Source organism: Glossina fuscipes, unplaced genomic scaffold, assembly GCF_014805625.2.
Source record: "Glossina fuscipes isolate IAEA_lab_2018 unplaced genomic scaffold, Yale_Gfus_2 0, whole genome shotgun sequence".
Lineage (NCBI taxonomy): Eukaryota > Metazoa > Arthropoda > Insecta > Diptera > Glossinidae > Glossina > Glossina fuscipes.
Genome location: NW_023998414.1, coordinates 8,191,553 through 8,207,118, shown reverse-complemented (window position 1 = coordinate 8,207,118; position 15,566 = coordinate 8,191,553). Strand labels below are relative to the sequence as shown.

Here is a 15,566-nt window from a genome sequence, read left to right as displayed (position 1 = left end):
TGCTTCTATAAAAACACTTTTTTTTTTTTTCTTTTTTTCTTTTACTCTCTCTTTCACTAGTTTTCTTAAACTCATATAATAATGGATAAAATGAAGAGAAAATTTTTAAATTTCCATTGTTTTGAATATTTTAATTCTTAGTTAGAAAAAAAAAACAAAAAACAAAAAAAAAAAACAGAAAAAATTTACAATACATCAGTTAATTAATTTCTATGACTAAGTGAAGAAAAATATTTTTTGTTTTCGCAAAATTCGATTTCATTTATCCATTTATAAACGTTCTCTTGAATAATCCGGCGCTTGTTTGATAAAATCGTGCTTAAATCTTCCTCATATAGCTTTGTGAGCTTCGGCAATGATCATTTTTTCCTTAATGCGATCTGCAGAAACAGATAATACTGCACTGGGGAGCAGAGATATTTGGCATTGCGTATAGGATGCAACGATGCACTTGTGGCACGATGCCTTTCTTTTATTGTAAATATAAGCGATACCAATAAGGGAAATAGCCTCCTCTTGACCATAGTGATTGCATATCGTTAGGTTGTCACCTATCCTTTGCTTTACAATTAGAGAGAATGATTTTCGGGAGCAACCCTTTTGGTCGGTCAGTGCGTTCAACATTGCCGGTGTTCATATGAGACTGCTTACAAATTGTTGTTGTTTTGGCTTAGAAGAGAGAATATATATTACATAATAATAATATATCGCGTGTTGTTCGGATTTTTCTATAGTTTTGAAAAATAATGAAAGGCAGATCACTAACTACCCTACTTTCTACCTAACCGTAACTTGTAAATAACTTACATAAGATTTGGGCAGAATATATATTTTGTACTCGAAGCAGCATCTTTTTTGCTAGTCGTCGTCCCCCCCGCCCCCCACCCTTTTTTTTTTTTTTGAGGTTTTATGCTTACTTTTATCATAAGGCAAACAAGACCGAATGTTTAAAACTGTTTTGTACATTCCTTAAATGAAGATATTATCTGCCTAAAAATAGGTTAATTTTAATATGACTATAGTAGGCAGCGCGATTAATTTTTTCTTAATAATACCAGCGATATGGGTATCAAATTAAAGAACTTGGAGAGTAGAACAAGAAAAGCATAGCGGCGGGTATGCGAGATTCTCCTCGCCCCCGCCGAATATAACTTTCTTAATTTTTTTTTTTTTTTTTTTTTTTTTTTTTTAAAGATTGCGTCTGCAGAATTTTATATATATGTCAAGTTTCTGCAGGCACATTACAATGGGCCTGACTGAATGCTCAATGGGTGATTATGAATGTTTTGTTTTGTAGACAACGGTAGTGGGTTGGGTTCACTTGGTTTATTTATTATGCTCGCAAGCCCAAGGCTGATATTTGGAAGTGCTTAACTTTTTCAAAACCTTTTTGGTCCCCTTTTTTTTTTATATTGTAACCGACGATCATTAATTGTTGTAAGAAATTTTTTGTTTTTGCAATCAAGAAGCGATGCATTATCAAAGCGATCTTTCTCCTACCTTAATACGTCAAAATTTCTAATTTTTTAAAACTGTATATGTTCACGCAAAGTACTACTACGCTTTCGCGGCGAATATATTTTGCATTTCTTATGAATTTTTCTTGCTTAAGGGATGCCGCGGATTTGTCCTCTACTCTGTTTGTTTGGAAAACGATACTAAAAGAAGTAGTTTCCTTTTTTTCCAGTATATGGGCATGGTCAAAAAGTGAAAGTGAAAACAATTTTACATGGAGCAGGGGAAAATAAGCAAAAATGCTTTTAAACTGATCCTACGCAGATTGCTTGGCAAATATTTAATTAGGAGATCAATTCTCAATAGGCGAAGCATGCTCAAGAAGATGTCTCTAGGCAGGCAAGTATATTGACATTTGAAAATATTAAAATTAATCTCGAATTGTTTTAATCGACGCTTACGGATATTTAAGTACAAATAAGAAGACATTCACGTATTAATCGCATATTCAAGCTTTAGTCGGTATATCAAAATTAGTAATGGATGAAAAGAAAGCATTTCCCTCCCCAAAATATAAATTTATTTGGGACGATTTTGGGATTTAACAAAGTAGAGTGAACAAATTTGAAATGCATGAATGAATGGATGGAGAGAAAAGGAGAGAATATTTAGGGGAATTGCAGATATGTTGTAATACATTAAAGAATATTAGTCGGTATTGACAGGGATATATGAAGGGAATTAATTGAATCGATTTTATATTTAATAATATCCGGTTTGAGAGCTTGGAAGTTTGTTATCCTTATGGTGACTTGAGTATAAACGACCTTGAATCTAACAAGGTGACTTAATTGGGCAAATATTATTTTGTTATGGCCATAGCAGTAGTTGTCTTTAGCGATCCCAGTGAACGTATAGCTGTAACTGCTCATATGATGTTGGATCCAACGGCTGATCCACACCATAATAATGTAAGAAATATTCTTGTTGTGAAGCGAAAGTTTACAATTTTGTTTATTTTATTTATTTATTTATTTATTTATTCATAAATTTTTTTTTAATTTAAATCAGAATCGGGAAAAATGATGGAAAATCTCTGACTCTGACTTATGGTCTCAGATATTTTCATAAAATTTTGTCGATGCCAATTGCACTATGTAGAACTGGTTTATATGACCAACTTCTTAACTCATTACTTACTACTGACCTGTTTTTTTGTTTTTTTTTTTTTGTTTTTATATTTTTATATCTTTAATGACTATAAAAAAAGAGAAACAACCTACCCCACCTCGCTTCTCCGTAGGCATTAAAACTTACGCATATACATGTATATGTGTAGATATTATTTTTACACGCGCACGCGAGTTCATTGTCACACGATTAACTTAAATTTTTTGTTTCGTATTAAAATATTTTTACAGCATTCACTCGCTTTAATATATTATTTTATGCATTTAATTTTTGTTTTCTATCTGTGTGTGCGTGTAGCTAAAAATCTATTCAAAGTGTGCTTTTGCAAATGCGATAACATGGTAGCGAGCGTGAAACTGCACATAGCACATGTGACGCTTGCCACTCTGTTACCTTTGAGAGACTGAAATCCTATGCATAAAACAACGAAATCTTTAACGACAACAACAACAATAATAACCTGAATATGTTTAATTCATGAAAATTTCAAGATTAACATATAAAAAAATCAAAAGAGAGGGAGAGACAATATATGTGTATATGAGAGAATATAATTATTGTAAATACTAAGAATTTTGAATAGAAAACGAAATATAAAAAAAAAAAAAAAAAAAAAAATAAGAAGATATTCAGAAAAGAGAGTAAATTAGAAGTAAAGCATTATTAGAAGAACGTGAATTTGTTTGTTGGTGCGAATTGTTGGCGGCAAGATTTCAACTTGGAAATGAAAACAGAATTTACATATATATCACAAAAGCAAACATGTGTGTAGCATTATATCGTTGAAGATTATTATTATTATTATTATTATTATTTCTTTTTTGTTATTTTGATTTGCAGTCAAAGAAAACACACAGCAGTAACCTGTAGCTACCTTTGGCTATTGTAGGTGGAAAATATCAAAAAGAAACGATATCAACGTTATAACAGCAGGAAAAGAAAAATGTTGTCTTTACCGTATTAAATGGCTTTGATTATCGGATTTTTTTTATCCCGATAACGAAAACAGGAACAGCGTAAGCACTAGGAAAATTATTAAGACTCCCTAAGCCTTTTTGTGAGAAGCAATGAATGTTACCAATAGGCGTAAATCAACAGATACGGAACAGCAACAACAACAGCAGCAACAGCAACAGCAGCAACATAATCCTCAACAACAGGTAATTGCTTATGTTAGTTGTCGCCAGGCAGCCAGCGCAACGGCATTAAATTCATTGCGCGCCTCGACGGTGGAAGAGCAAGACCAACTAGTAACGTCCACGTCGAGTGAATGTCTCTTGCCGTTGTGTGAAGGTGAAGGCGAGGAGATAGCGCTTGAATTGGATTCATTGATAACTTCACCGGCTCGCATTAGCAGCAGCACAGTGGGTTACGATGCAGTAGCATATTCTTCAGATGCCGTAAGCTCGGAAGAGGTTATGCCCTCAACTTCAGAGCATGCTTTAAATGCATTGGTCGCGAGATCAGAGGCCGGTACATCTTCAAGAGCCCTTCAACTTAGTATTAATAGCAACAGAACTGCCAAAATAAACGAGATGGTCGCCCGCGATATGGCGCCTACCACGGTAGCAGGTGGTGCAGGGACTTCACATGAAATGAATACAGCAGCTACTAGCCGTAATAGTGGCAGTGATTCACTGTCCGCGAATGAAAATCATAAAATCATATTGAAACTAAGCAAAACGTCTACAACAGCACCGGAATCTCAAATATGTCAAATAGCACCACCGAGCGTGGTTGGGAACGATGATTTACGCAAAGTAGAACCCTTGAAAATCAACCTGCATGGTTCGCATTCACATCCCACCATTAAAACGCCTGACGTTACTGGCTCATCAGAAGAATGTTCCTCCTCAGCCGAAGATGAGATAGTCTGTAAAAAGCACAGCCACGAGCCGCATATAGTGCCCAAGTTGACAATAAGAGCGGCTGTAAATGAGGAGCACGGTACATCGCATACCTCCATTGTACCTAAGTTGACTATAAAAATAAATGATTCGTCCTCTACGGATATAGGCGGTAGTAGCAGTGGTAGTGGTGCAATGCAGCCCGCGGCCGCTACGCCTCCGCTGCCAAAGTTAACCATTAAAACTGGTGTAGATGGCCATAGCGAATCAATTATTAGCAATGTTTCACCTGCTTCAAGTACCACGTCCTGTTCGTCATCTTCGAATTCATTGTCTTTGTCCTCTCCAGCCATTAATTGTTTAAATAATAAATGCTTAACGAGCGGTAATACATGCGCAGCGGGTGTCCAAAGCATACCTAAAATAACTATTAAATCGTTACAAAAACCCGCAGAAAAAGAAAACTCTGAAAATACTGCCAGCAACAGTGCGGCGATTGGGGCATGTGTTGGAACAATACCCAAACTAACAATTAAGACATGTTTACCGATTTGCAATGAAGCAATGGACGATTGTTCAAGTGCTAAAATACCCAAATTAACTATAAAAACGGGACAGGAGCATGCCGTTATAATAACTCAGCATAACGACAGTATAAACACATCAGGCATACCCAAATTAACTATAAAAACCAAGTCACTGGATATCCCGGAAGATGGCAGTGAGTCACCGGTAAACGAAATTAACGAAAAAATTCCAAAAATTACTATAAAAACTTCCAATAACAGTGAAACTGCAGCGGTCGTACCGAAACTTACGATCAATGTGGCGCAACTGGAAACTTCTAATAGTCCGTCGTCTCCTAAACAAGCTGTACCGAAACTAACAATATCCCGCCAACAGACGGACATGATTGTCACGAATCATCATTTGCTTGCGCTGTCCGCCAATGAACATGAAGTGACTGTACCTAAGATGACAATCAAAACCCAAAATAAAGGAGACATAAAATCGAAACATAGTTTAAAACCTTTAACAATAAGACGAACTTCTCCCATAGAAAGTAGTGGCGGTGGAGGTGCAGGCGATGATTCTACAGAAGGTGAAATGGAAGAAGAAAGAGAACGGCAGGCTATGGCGTCAGCTAAGTTAGTACCTAAATTGACTATCAAAAACTTGGGATCACCGAAACTCAAAATGAAAGTAGTCCGAGAAAGTGACCCGCAAGTAGATGTATCAGTGAGCAAATCGGCATCCGCTGCCTATACAATAAATGAAACGGTTGTTGGTGTTGGTGTTCCTGCTGCAAGAAGAGAACCCGGAGAATTCGATGAACTTATACATGTAGCCAATGGTGGAGAGTCCAGCAGTAGTCAGGAATTTTGTGGTTTCAGTGACAACATTACTAATGCAATGGTATTGTTTAGCAACTGCAGCGACGTACAGAGAGTCGAAAAGAACCGACGCAACTCAGATGATATGGATATTGACGAGACTCTTCAACAGCAACATGATCCTCAAATGTTTAACAATCTAGAACACTTTACTGAACACGACCCTCCCATAACTGTGACAAATGGTTCTTTAGCACCACTTAAACTACCGTCGCAAGCGGCGCATATTATTGATACAGTAGATCTGACGTCTTCTCCATCGCCGGGTAATTCACCAGCTCATTTCAACTACAACGAGGAGAGTAATTGTGCGGTCAGTGAAGCTCCGAAAACAGTTCCAGCTACAAATATATTGCTCGAGTGCTTGCAGAGGGAACCTATACCTCCACCTTTACGAATGCCATCGCAACTGTACGAGCAGGTAGCTTTGCCAACTTTACAAACTAATCTTTGCACTGTCAGTCCGGCCTCCTTAAAATATCCGCAACTAGCTGAACGTTTGATGGCAAACGGCACCTCTAACATAAATATTTTATCGCAGGCTGCGTGTGCGATAACCAACCACAATGCAGATGTCCTATCTAGAGGAACGGTATCAGAGAAAATCATTGATTCTATTGAAATTCTAGACACACCTGAAGGGAGCCCACGGCGTTCCTTAGATGATAGACCTGGAGCAATAAGTCCTGTTCTGGATAATCAGAAATCCGTGCTACCCAATGGCTTGCATAGCCACCAACATCATTTAGAGACAAGCAATGCGTCTCTCGAAGTTTTCTCACACAACAATAATACGGTGATCACTTCAACTTTTGCAAATAACACCAATTTAAAGAGACCCGCTTCTATTTCAACACCAGATAATTGCAATGATATGGAATTGGATATGACACCGATTAAGCTGCGTTGCATTGAAAATGATAGCAGTACTATGGCGACAGTGACTTTTCTGACAGATAACGACAGAACGTCCTCACCAACGGTAATAATGACGTCTCCTACTCAAATCAACAATGTTATGTCTCAGTGTCAAACGACAGAGAGTTTTCAAAAGAACGAAGCTGTCGTACCAGTAACATCGTGTAATGTCCCACAAAAGGCTCAAAGTGCTACCACTACTCATCAGAGATTAAGAAAACAACGTCATGAGCACTTATTGCCAATATCCATGGATGAAGTGGACCCCACCCAACTTAATTCTAACGATAGTTTGGATTTAAATCGTATTAATACTACAGATAACGTAAGCGAGCTAACGGCGGTTACTCAAGGCAAAAGACGTGGCAGGCCGAAGAAGTCTTCTATTGACATGAAGGATGCTAACGCCACACCTGTATTGGCTGCAACCGCGGCTGAGCAAGCCTCTAAATCGCGACGGGTGCAATTATTGCGTAAACGTTTAGCGATTGATATGGTGGCTGCTGAGCAGCCTTTACCTATCATAGATGAACAATTGGAATCAACAATAGCAGCAGCTAGCGGCGATGACAACAGCAGCAGACAAGATCTTGAGGATTTAGAAACACCAAAAAGGGAACGCACTCTACGTGCACCTTTGCGATCGTCACGGCGTAGTCAGACACCCACGGTAAATGTAACAACAGAAACTAAAGTAAAGACACGAAATAGTAATGTTAACACAAACACCCCCATAACAACTGACAGCAAATGTACAATGATGACCTCAACAATACAGCACAAAAATAATGCTAGTGAAAGCATACTCAATCATTTTGGTGGCGGTTCAAACTCCAGTATGTCATCTGTCATCTCTACCTGTTCAGCTAGTTTAATGACGAACGCAACCAGCGCTATGGTGACAACCGCAGGAGCTAGCAATAGCAATGTGTTAAATATGGCCGCACAAATAGATCTTACCATGTCTTCGTCGTCGTCATGTGCTAGTAATAGTAGCACTACGGCTACTACGACAACAGCAGATGTTGGTGGCTCTTTGCAGTCGCAGCAAACCAACAGTAGTAGTGGTGGCGCCGGTGGCGGCATTAGCGTCAGCTGTGTAAGCGGAGGCGTGGGTGGCGGAGGAAGTAGTAATAATTCTATGTTACCACCAACGACTATTCTCTCATCTTCAGATCCTTTACCAGATGTGGTATTTAGACCAAATGATTTTTCCTCCATAATCGTAACTCAGCAATTAAGACCTCCCCTATTTATGACGCGGACGCAAAATGAAATGCAAGATGAAGAAATGAGAGCTCTTATGGATGATAATCGAAATGAAAGTAGCGCTGACAATTCGGGAGGTAAGTAAATGGAATGTAAAATTCATTTTCGAGACATATAGGTACACTCACTCTGTCCGATTTATTTTATTTGTTTGATGAAGTAGTCATCCACACATATACACACATATATGTTATGTTACGTTAATATAATATTAAATATAATTTTTCATATCATATAGGTATTTTAAAGAAGAAGAACATTTCGATTTTCTCTGTTTCTCTCTGTTTTATCAGTGTGTTAGTTCTTTAAGAAGCACTCGAAGTAAATTTCTTACGTCTACTAATTGATTTTATTTTATAGATGATTCGGCGACAAGCACCTCTTCCACATCGTATACACTTGGTCGTGGTCGTGGCCGGGGTAGGGGCAGTCGCGGTGGTGCTGGCCGTGGTGGTAGTGGCCGCGGTCATCGAGCTCATCGTTTAGGACGTGGCGCAAGTGCCGTTGCTAAAGCCATTGCAATGAGTCGGCCGCGTTGCGTAGGCGCTCTTAAACATACCCCCGATCCCGAACGTATTAAAGGTCTTTTCAGTCCAGTAAGTAGAATTTTAATAAATCAGTAAATACCCGAGCTAGCTTATTATTTAAACAAATGCAATCGATAAGCGCTACTATATCCATATCCATCCGAAAGTGTGCGCAAAAAATATTCCAACCTATTGAGAAAAACTCCAATTTTTATAAAGAGCATATCCAAACGTGGTAATGTGGTTACCTTCATAAAAATGATGAGCGTATATCAAGTTTATCAACCTATTCGTAAAATGGGCCTATTTTCGTAGGGAACTTCCTTTCCAACTTCATGCTGCCTCTTGCAGTCTCTTTTAAACTCTGCCTATTACATAATATTTCAACATATTTTCAGTAACGAGATCCCTCTTTATAGCAACTTGAATGCACTATTAGCACTAATTTACGATCGTTATAACCCTTCTAATAAACTACTAGTTAAAATTTTATAGTGTTTTAATTTTGTAAATTAAATACAATGTGCTTGATGGCAGCAACTGTAGACGCGCTTATGTCATTTTACAGTTATCATAATTGATAGTCATCTAAGTGATCATCATATTTGGGTTGGATGTCTTCTAGAAAACTTACGTTTAATAAATGATATATACCTTAAGCAACAAGTCACAAGTGTGCACGAATGTGAGAAATTTGCTGATGATACTACGTGTTTACGTTTGAGGGACGTGGAGGTATCCGTCTGCAATCTATTTTCAAGACATATTAAAAAAGTTTGAATGCTCATGTCGTGAAAAACTTGAACGTCGTGAAGGTCAGAAAATGGTTGGTTTCTCATCTAGAGGAGGCAATCGATGATGTGGCAGTTAGACTATAGAGTCTCTTTCGGCACAGTCGCAAAATAAAAAAAGTTGATAGCATAACTATATCGGACAATATAAGAAATATCGTCAAGATCCAGATGTGGTTTATGGAAGTCGTGGTAACGAGGGCCATAACCTTACGACACATTACCAAAGAGGAGTAGTCTTAACGATTTATTAAGTACTTCTGAGCAGGCAGGATTAGATTCTAATCGTCCGTTCAGACTATGCGAATTCAATAGCCTCATATAAGTATCTTGGTGTTCGTGCCCATTTGACCTTGTGGCGAAAATCCAGATTTCTGGTATTAGAATGTGTTGGAAGATCAGTACCCAATATCTCTAAAGAATATTATGATATCCTATCTTGTTTCCGCTTGTTAAAGATATCTGTCTGTTTTTACTATAGTTTGCAATTTTTTGTTAGGTACGTAATCTAATTTACCTACCACACATGTATATAGACTCCATACGATATGAGTGCCAGCGTCAGATATTTAACTAATCTTAAGTTGACCAACCGGAGAGCTGGACAAGCATAGCTTTTCTAAATATATGGGTAATACGCATAGTCGTGAAATAAACATATCTCTCAGTACGCAAGCGAGGGTTGAACTTAAAACTTAAGGAATGGGAACCATAGCTTGTAAAACGATGGCTTTAGTTTTGGCTCAAGTTTAACTTTAACTTTAACTCAGAAGGTTATTCAATTAATCGTCATTTTCTTAATGCGTTAATTTATTTTGGAGCATTAATAAAAGTGCAAAGCATTCTTGATCAATAATTGCCATACATCTAGCATCTACCGTTCACCGGTGCAAAAAATTAACTGTTGTTTAGACTGTAGATCTGAGTTGGAAATTTTGCGTGGTACCAGCCTGAAGTACCTCAAAAAAAAAAAAAAAAAAAAAAAAACCACTGCTACTTTAAAGCACATAAAAAGTTCAAAGCGAGTACTTATCAGGGCTATTTAAATATTCAAATAGAAAAAAAAACAAAAATGATTTTTATTGTCTTTGAAACACGTTCATAATCTAAAAATTACTTGGTTTCGATGTTGATTTCGCCTTGATTTGAGATAAAAGTCGTTCCAGAACTTCTCTTCAAAAAACAGACAAATTTAATTTTCTTATCGCAATTCAAAGAAGGATTTTCAAAAAATTTTTTAAATGCTTGTAGCGAATTGAATTTATATACTTTAAGGGGCTTTCTGAAGCTTGCTGCGTCCACGCGTTAAAAATGTACTAAAAAAAAAAAAAAAAAGTAAATTTTGTTACACTATAATATTGAATGGGCGTGGTTAATTTTTCCAATTTTTTTACAGATACTACAGTATCGCCTGCAGAATATACGTTCAAATCTACTGCAGTTTATAAGTAATGAGTAAAAAAAAAAACCCAATTTTTGATTTCTTTCGAAAAACCGAGTTTCTCACAGTTTACGTGGTATTGTAGGCGTCTCCTTCGATCGTTTTGACTTAGTTTTAATACTAACCTGCTAGCAAGAACGTCCGATGATTCTGTCAAATTTGAAATTGATAGCTTCATTCTGGCGGCAAGGAGTGTGTTTACAACAGATATTATATAGACGGGGACAGACGGACAGGCTTCGTACGGTCTCTCTAGAGTTTACTTCTGGATGTTGCAAAGGGAGTTAACACAGTTAGTATATATATCCTCATGGTTCGCATGCATGCTTTTACATAAATAAAATTGTTAAACAGCGCGCGCACACAACTTTAACACTTTCTATTTTCTTACCTAAGAACAAAAGACAGCAGGACATAAATATTTTGTTTAATGAAAGGTTTTTCCCCCTTTTAACTCGTGCTTCCTGACGATTGAAATGATATTTCGAATTATACGATGGGTAGCGCGTGATCGCTGCGTAACATATGCGCGTGTAAAACGTATTTAACGTATGTAGGAGGAGTCAACAGGGAAATCTTGAGAAAGCAATTTACAAGTCTACCTAATACAAGCGATTGTAATATTTTAAACAATAGGTTATGCAATTATTTACGAGCAAAAAGCGGAAAAATAAAGCAAAAAAAAAGAAGAAAAAAAAAAAAATATTAAACGCAAATCCAAACACGAATGACGCATAAATCGTACACTGAAAAAAGTGCACTTTTTTTCTTCTTCTTTTTTTTTTTTGTTGTTGTTTTTTTTTTATATATATATACGCTTTGCAATGCGGCGGTGCCTGCTCTGCTGCTCTTCGCAAAATTTCTATATTTCAACATATGTCGTAAGGATGTTTAGTGTTGAAAAAACACACAGGCGTTTATATCTGTAAAATACATAATAATAATTATATTACTACATATATTCACACTTTAGCTTACCACATTTATTGGGGCAATAATGTGTTAGACGTACGTCCAAGTCTGTTTTGCTCAAGCGAGGCATTTGAATTTTTTGCTCTTTTTTTTTTTTTGCTTTTTTTTTTTTCTTTCTTTTTGCGTGACTTGTGAATTTATTACACTTGCCTCTATTTTACATATATATACATGAATTGGTTATAAAGCAAAAGCGTTTAGTAATGGTGCAAATTTTAAATTGAGTCTCTTTTTCTCTCTTTTATCTCTTTAAATTGCCTTTTGTTTTCGCCGCTCTGTCAATAAGAAAAAAGAAAAGCAAAAAAAAAAACCAACTTAAAATTGCCGACTATGTTCTCTCTTGGTCTTGTATTTTAGTACGCCGGCGGGGGGGGGGGCCCTTCCTATACTTTTTTTTTTTTTTTTTTATTGTTGCTCTCTTCGTTCACTTAAAACTTAAAAGGTTAAACTCGGGTGTCCGATTCATTCGCCTTGTGTGCGTGATATCTGCATCGAAGAGGAGGACCATATAGAAGAGAAAATTTCGTGCGTTGTGTGGTGAATTACAGTAAAAGAGAATTGTGTTTGCCTTTCATTATATGTAACGGCATATAATATAAAAATGTTCAATTTTTTCCATCTACTCACCATTTGATTGGTTTGTATTGCTTCTATGCATAATTCCATAGCTAAAACTGAGTCTGTTTTCCTCCAAAACTTTTGTAAATGCCTCTACACAACAGTTCACTAATCGATTCTGGATGTTATGTCCAATTTTCAGTAATCGTGTCGAGAAATGAAATCATTTAAAGTCCGGAGCAGATTTTGGTCTTGCTCAATCAAACTCCGAACGAAAATCACCGACATACGATTCATAATTTATTCCAAAAAAAAAAGAAGGAAATGCTCTTACTTTGTTCCTTCCTTCTCGCTTTTCACATCCAATATATCATGCAATCAATATTTGAAATATCGGCATAGGGGTTTCAGCTTTCATTCAATTCTCTCGATACCTTGATATATGCACAAAAAGAAAAACAAAAAAAATGAGGCGAATGAGGCTTTTTTTCTGGGTTAGTTAGATAGTTTGACAATTTCATTGTAAATTGAAATTTATATCTGATTTGTTTTATTTTTGCAGTCGCCTCAGGTATTTGAGGAGGATACTCGCATGAGTGCCGACTTAAGCCAAATTCAAGTATCGCCAGCACAAGTAGGGTCTCAATTAGAAATATCACAAATACGGTAATAAATATGTTCACTGAATATTAAAATCACAAGCTATTGTTGGTTGTAAATAATTTTCGCAGGCAACCGGAATTTTTGAACAATGAAGAATCTCAATCGTCGGTGGTTAGCTGTAATAGTATTTTGGATCCAAATGTCTCTCAAATGTCTATTGTACCCTCCACACCGCAAAATTCCTCTACTGCTGGCGGTTCTGCATCAACCGTTAAAAAACCGAAAAAGAAAAAAATGGAAGTGTGCGTGGCCGAAGAGTAAGAGTCTTTTGCAATATCTGAAGAACGGGTTTTCAAATGTTTTTTTTTGTTTTTTTTTTTGTTTTTTATAGTACGGAATTTACGGTAGCCTCGATAGCAGAATATGATTGGCCACCGCCTAAGGGTTGTTGTCCCTCCAAAAATCGTGACACATTTATGATACAGGAGCAGGTTGCTTTATATTTGGGCATAAAAAGTTTCAAACGAAAATATCCTGATCTGCCACGTCGTCAAATCGATATGGAAGAACGCAATTGGCTACAAGAGAAGGGACTGGTGTCTGAGAAAATGTGCGATTTAGGCATTACCGCTGTATGGGCCTCTGATATATTGGACATTATGTACACTGACTTTTATGAAAAGTACGAGGAATATAAAGACTTTGTAAGGCAAAAGCATTTACGCGAAATAGAGGCTAAACAAAAGGCATTGGGCTTGAATGTGACCGGTCGAGGATTGCAAGCTCGTGATCGGGCCATGCTGTCGGCTAGCAAGTGGAATGCATATTTTAATAAGACGTAAGTGCAAGGGAATGTTCTTAGGATTTTTTAATTAAAGTCGTTTTGTTATGATGTAATGCATTACTATTTCATATAAAATAGACGTAAAGAAGAGCGTTTAAATTGCTTGGATCTACAAACGTTTACGATCAATAAACCGATGCCAGCTACATCTCCTACAGCCACTCTAGTTAACCGTCCTGTAGCTGAGGCTGTGGCAATGGCAGTCAAATCAACGCAGCTAACCGAGCCTCCCACATTATTAAAAGTGCGTATAAGTGATCCGCCACCGCTAAGAGATATCTATTATCCGTTGTCTTTAGTGCCAGGACAATTTTGTGAGAAATACTATGATTACACCGCCCAAGAATTAAGGCAAGCTTTCAAAATTCAATAATTAATTAATTGCATTTAGGTTATTAAGTAAACAACAACAAAAATAACAATTATATAAACTTTTTAGACGTTTCCCTCTTAACACACTCCTGGATCCTATGCAAGGACTATATGCTTCGAAAACTATTAATAATAGTTGCAGCACTGATACCGACTCGGCGGCTGAAACAGCTGTTACAGATAAAAATTTCAATACCTGCCCAAGCAAGGAACGTGTTAAAAAGCGACGTTCAAGAAGAGCACGTACAAAACTTTCCAGTAAAAGAGAAGACTTTAAATTACCTCACTTGCCGGGTCATAAAACGTTGGCTAGTTCTACTGAATCAGGGTCAGGTTCAACATCGGAGGATAGTAATTCAAGTGAAACGGTAAAAAGAATTAAAAATTTTTTTTTTTTTTGTTTTTTTTTTTTTTATTTATATATATATATATTTCCGCTTTTATTAATTAATATTTTTAAATTAAATGGTAAATAGGATTCTGATAGCTGCAGTTCTGCTTCATCGTCAACAACGTCCATCGTCGCAGAATCAACAGATGACGAATTCCCCACAATATCAATTTGTTCGGTATGTCAACGACCACAAAATCGCAATCTAAAAGATATGCCCGAATTATTTATACAGTGCTATACTTGCCGGCGAAAAGGTAAGATTTTATTGCATCAAATCAAATTTCATCAATCAGTTAACGAACCGGTTTTTCTCTATATATCACTTTTACAGTTCATTCCAGTTGCGTTGAAATGCCACACCGTATGGCTGTGCGGGTACGTAACTATAATTGGCAATGTGTTGATTGCAAGTGTTGTGTCAAATGTAAACGGCGACAAGATCAAAATAAAATGCTTTTCTGTGAGCAATGCGACCGCGGTTATCACATTTACTGCCTAGGCGTTAAAGCAGTGCCGGATTGTAAGTGCTATACATAATTAATAAAGTGAAGCTTTATAATAAAGCTTATTATAAATATAATAAATATTTGCAGACCGCTGGAGTTGTGAGCGTTGTAGCATTTGTATGCGTTGTGGTGCTACTAAACCAGAAGGAATGCCTGTCACGCAACAATCCGTTTTGATGTCACCGAATGGTGAAAAACTGAAACAGGTTAAACACAAAAAAGTGAAATGGATTAATGAATATCGTATTGATCATATAACTAAATTAAGAGAACACTGTTCCATGTTGTGTGTACCGTGTGGCCGCATGAAAAGTAACAAACGTGTACAAATAGCTACTCAATTAAATACTGTGAACACTATAAATCAACAAAACACAATAACAAGTCCGTTGCATAATAATAATGTGAGCAACAACAGTAGTAGTTCGTTTTCTCCCAATAATAATAATAATAATAATAATAATAATAATAATAATAATAATAA

The 15,566-nt window shown here is 36.7% G+C and overlaps 1 protein-coding gene across 1 annotated transcript in view; it reads left to right on the top strand.

Moving 5' to 3' along the window:
• The window catches only part of LOC119644761 (supporter of activation of yellow protein), a 28,460-nt gene that overhangs the window by 7,799 nt on the left and 5,095 nt on the right, over window positions 1-15,566 (top strand). Inside the window, exons 2-11 of the mRNA XM_038044484.1 lie at window positions 3,487-8,151; window positions 8,435-8,670; window positions 12,926-13,029; window positions 13,095-13,283; window positions 13,358-13,804; window positions 13,889-14,161; window positions 14,250-14,550; window positions 14,659-14,830; window positions 14,908-15,096; window positions 15,170-15,566. Coding sequence (XP_037900412.1) covers window positions 3,714-8,151; window positions 8,435-8,670; window positions 12,926-13,029; window positions 13,095-13,283; window positions 13,358-13,804; window positions 13,889-14,161; window positions 14,250-14,550; window positions 14,659-14,830; window positions 14,908-15,096; window positions 15,170-15,566 — 6,746 coding nt within the window. The 5' untranslated portion in view covers window positions 3,487-3,713. The remainder of the gene's footprint in view (window positions 1-3,486; window positions 8,152-8,434; window positions 8,671-12,925; window positions 13,030-13,094; window positions 13,284-13,357; window positions 13,805-13,888; window positions 14,162-14,249; window positions 14,551-14,658; window positions 14,831-14,907; window positions 15,097-15,169) is intronic.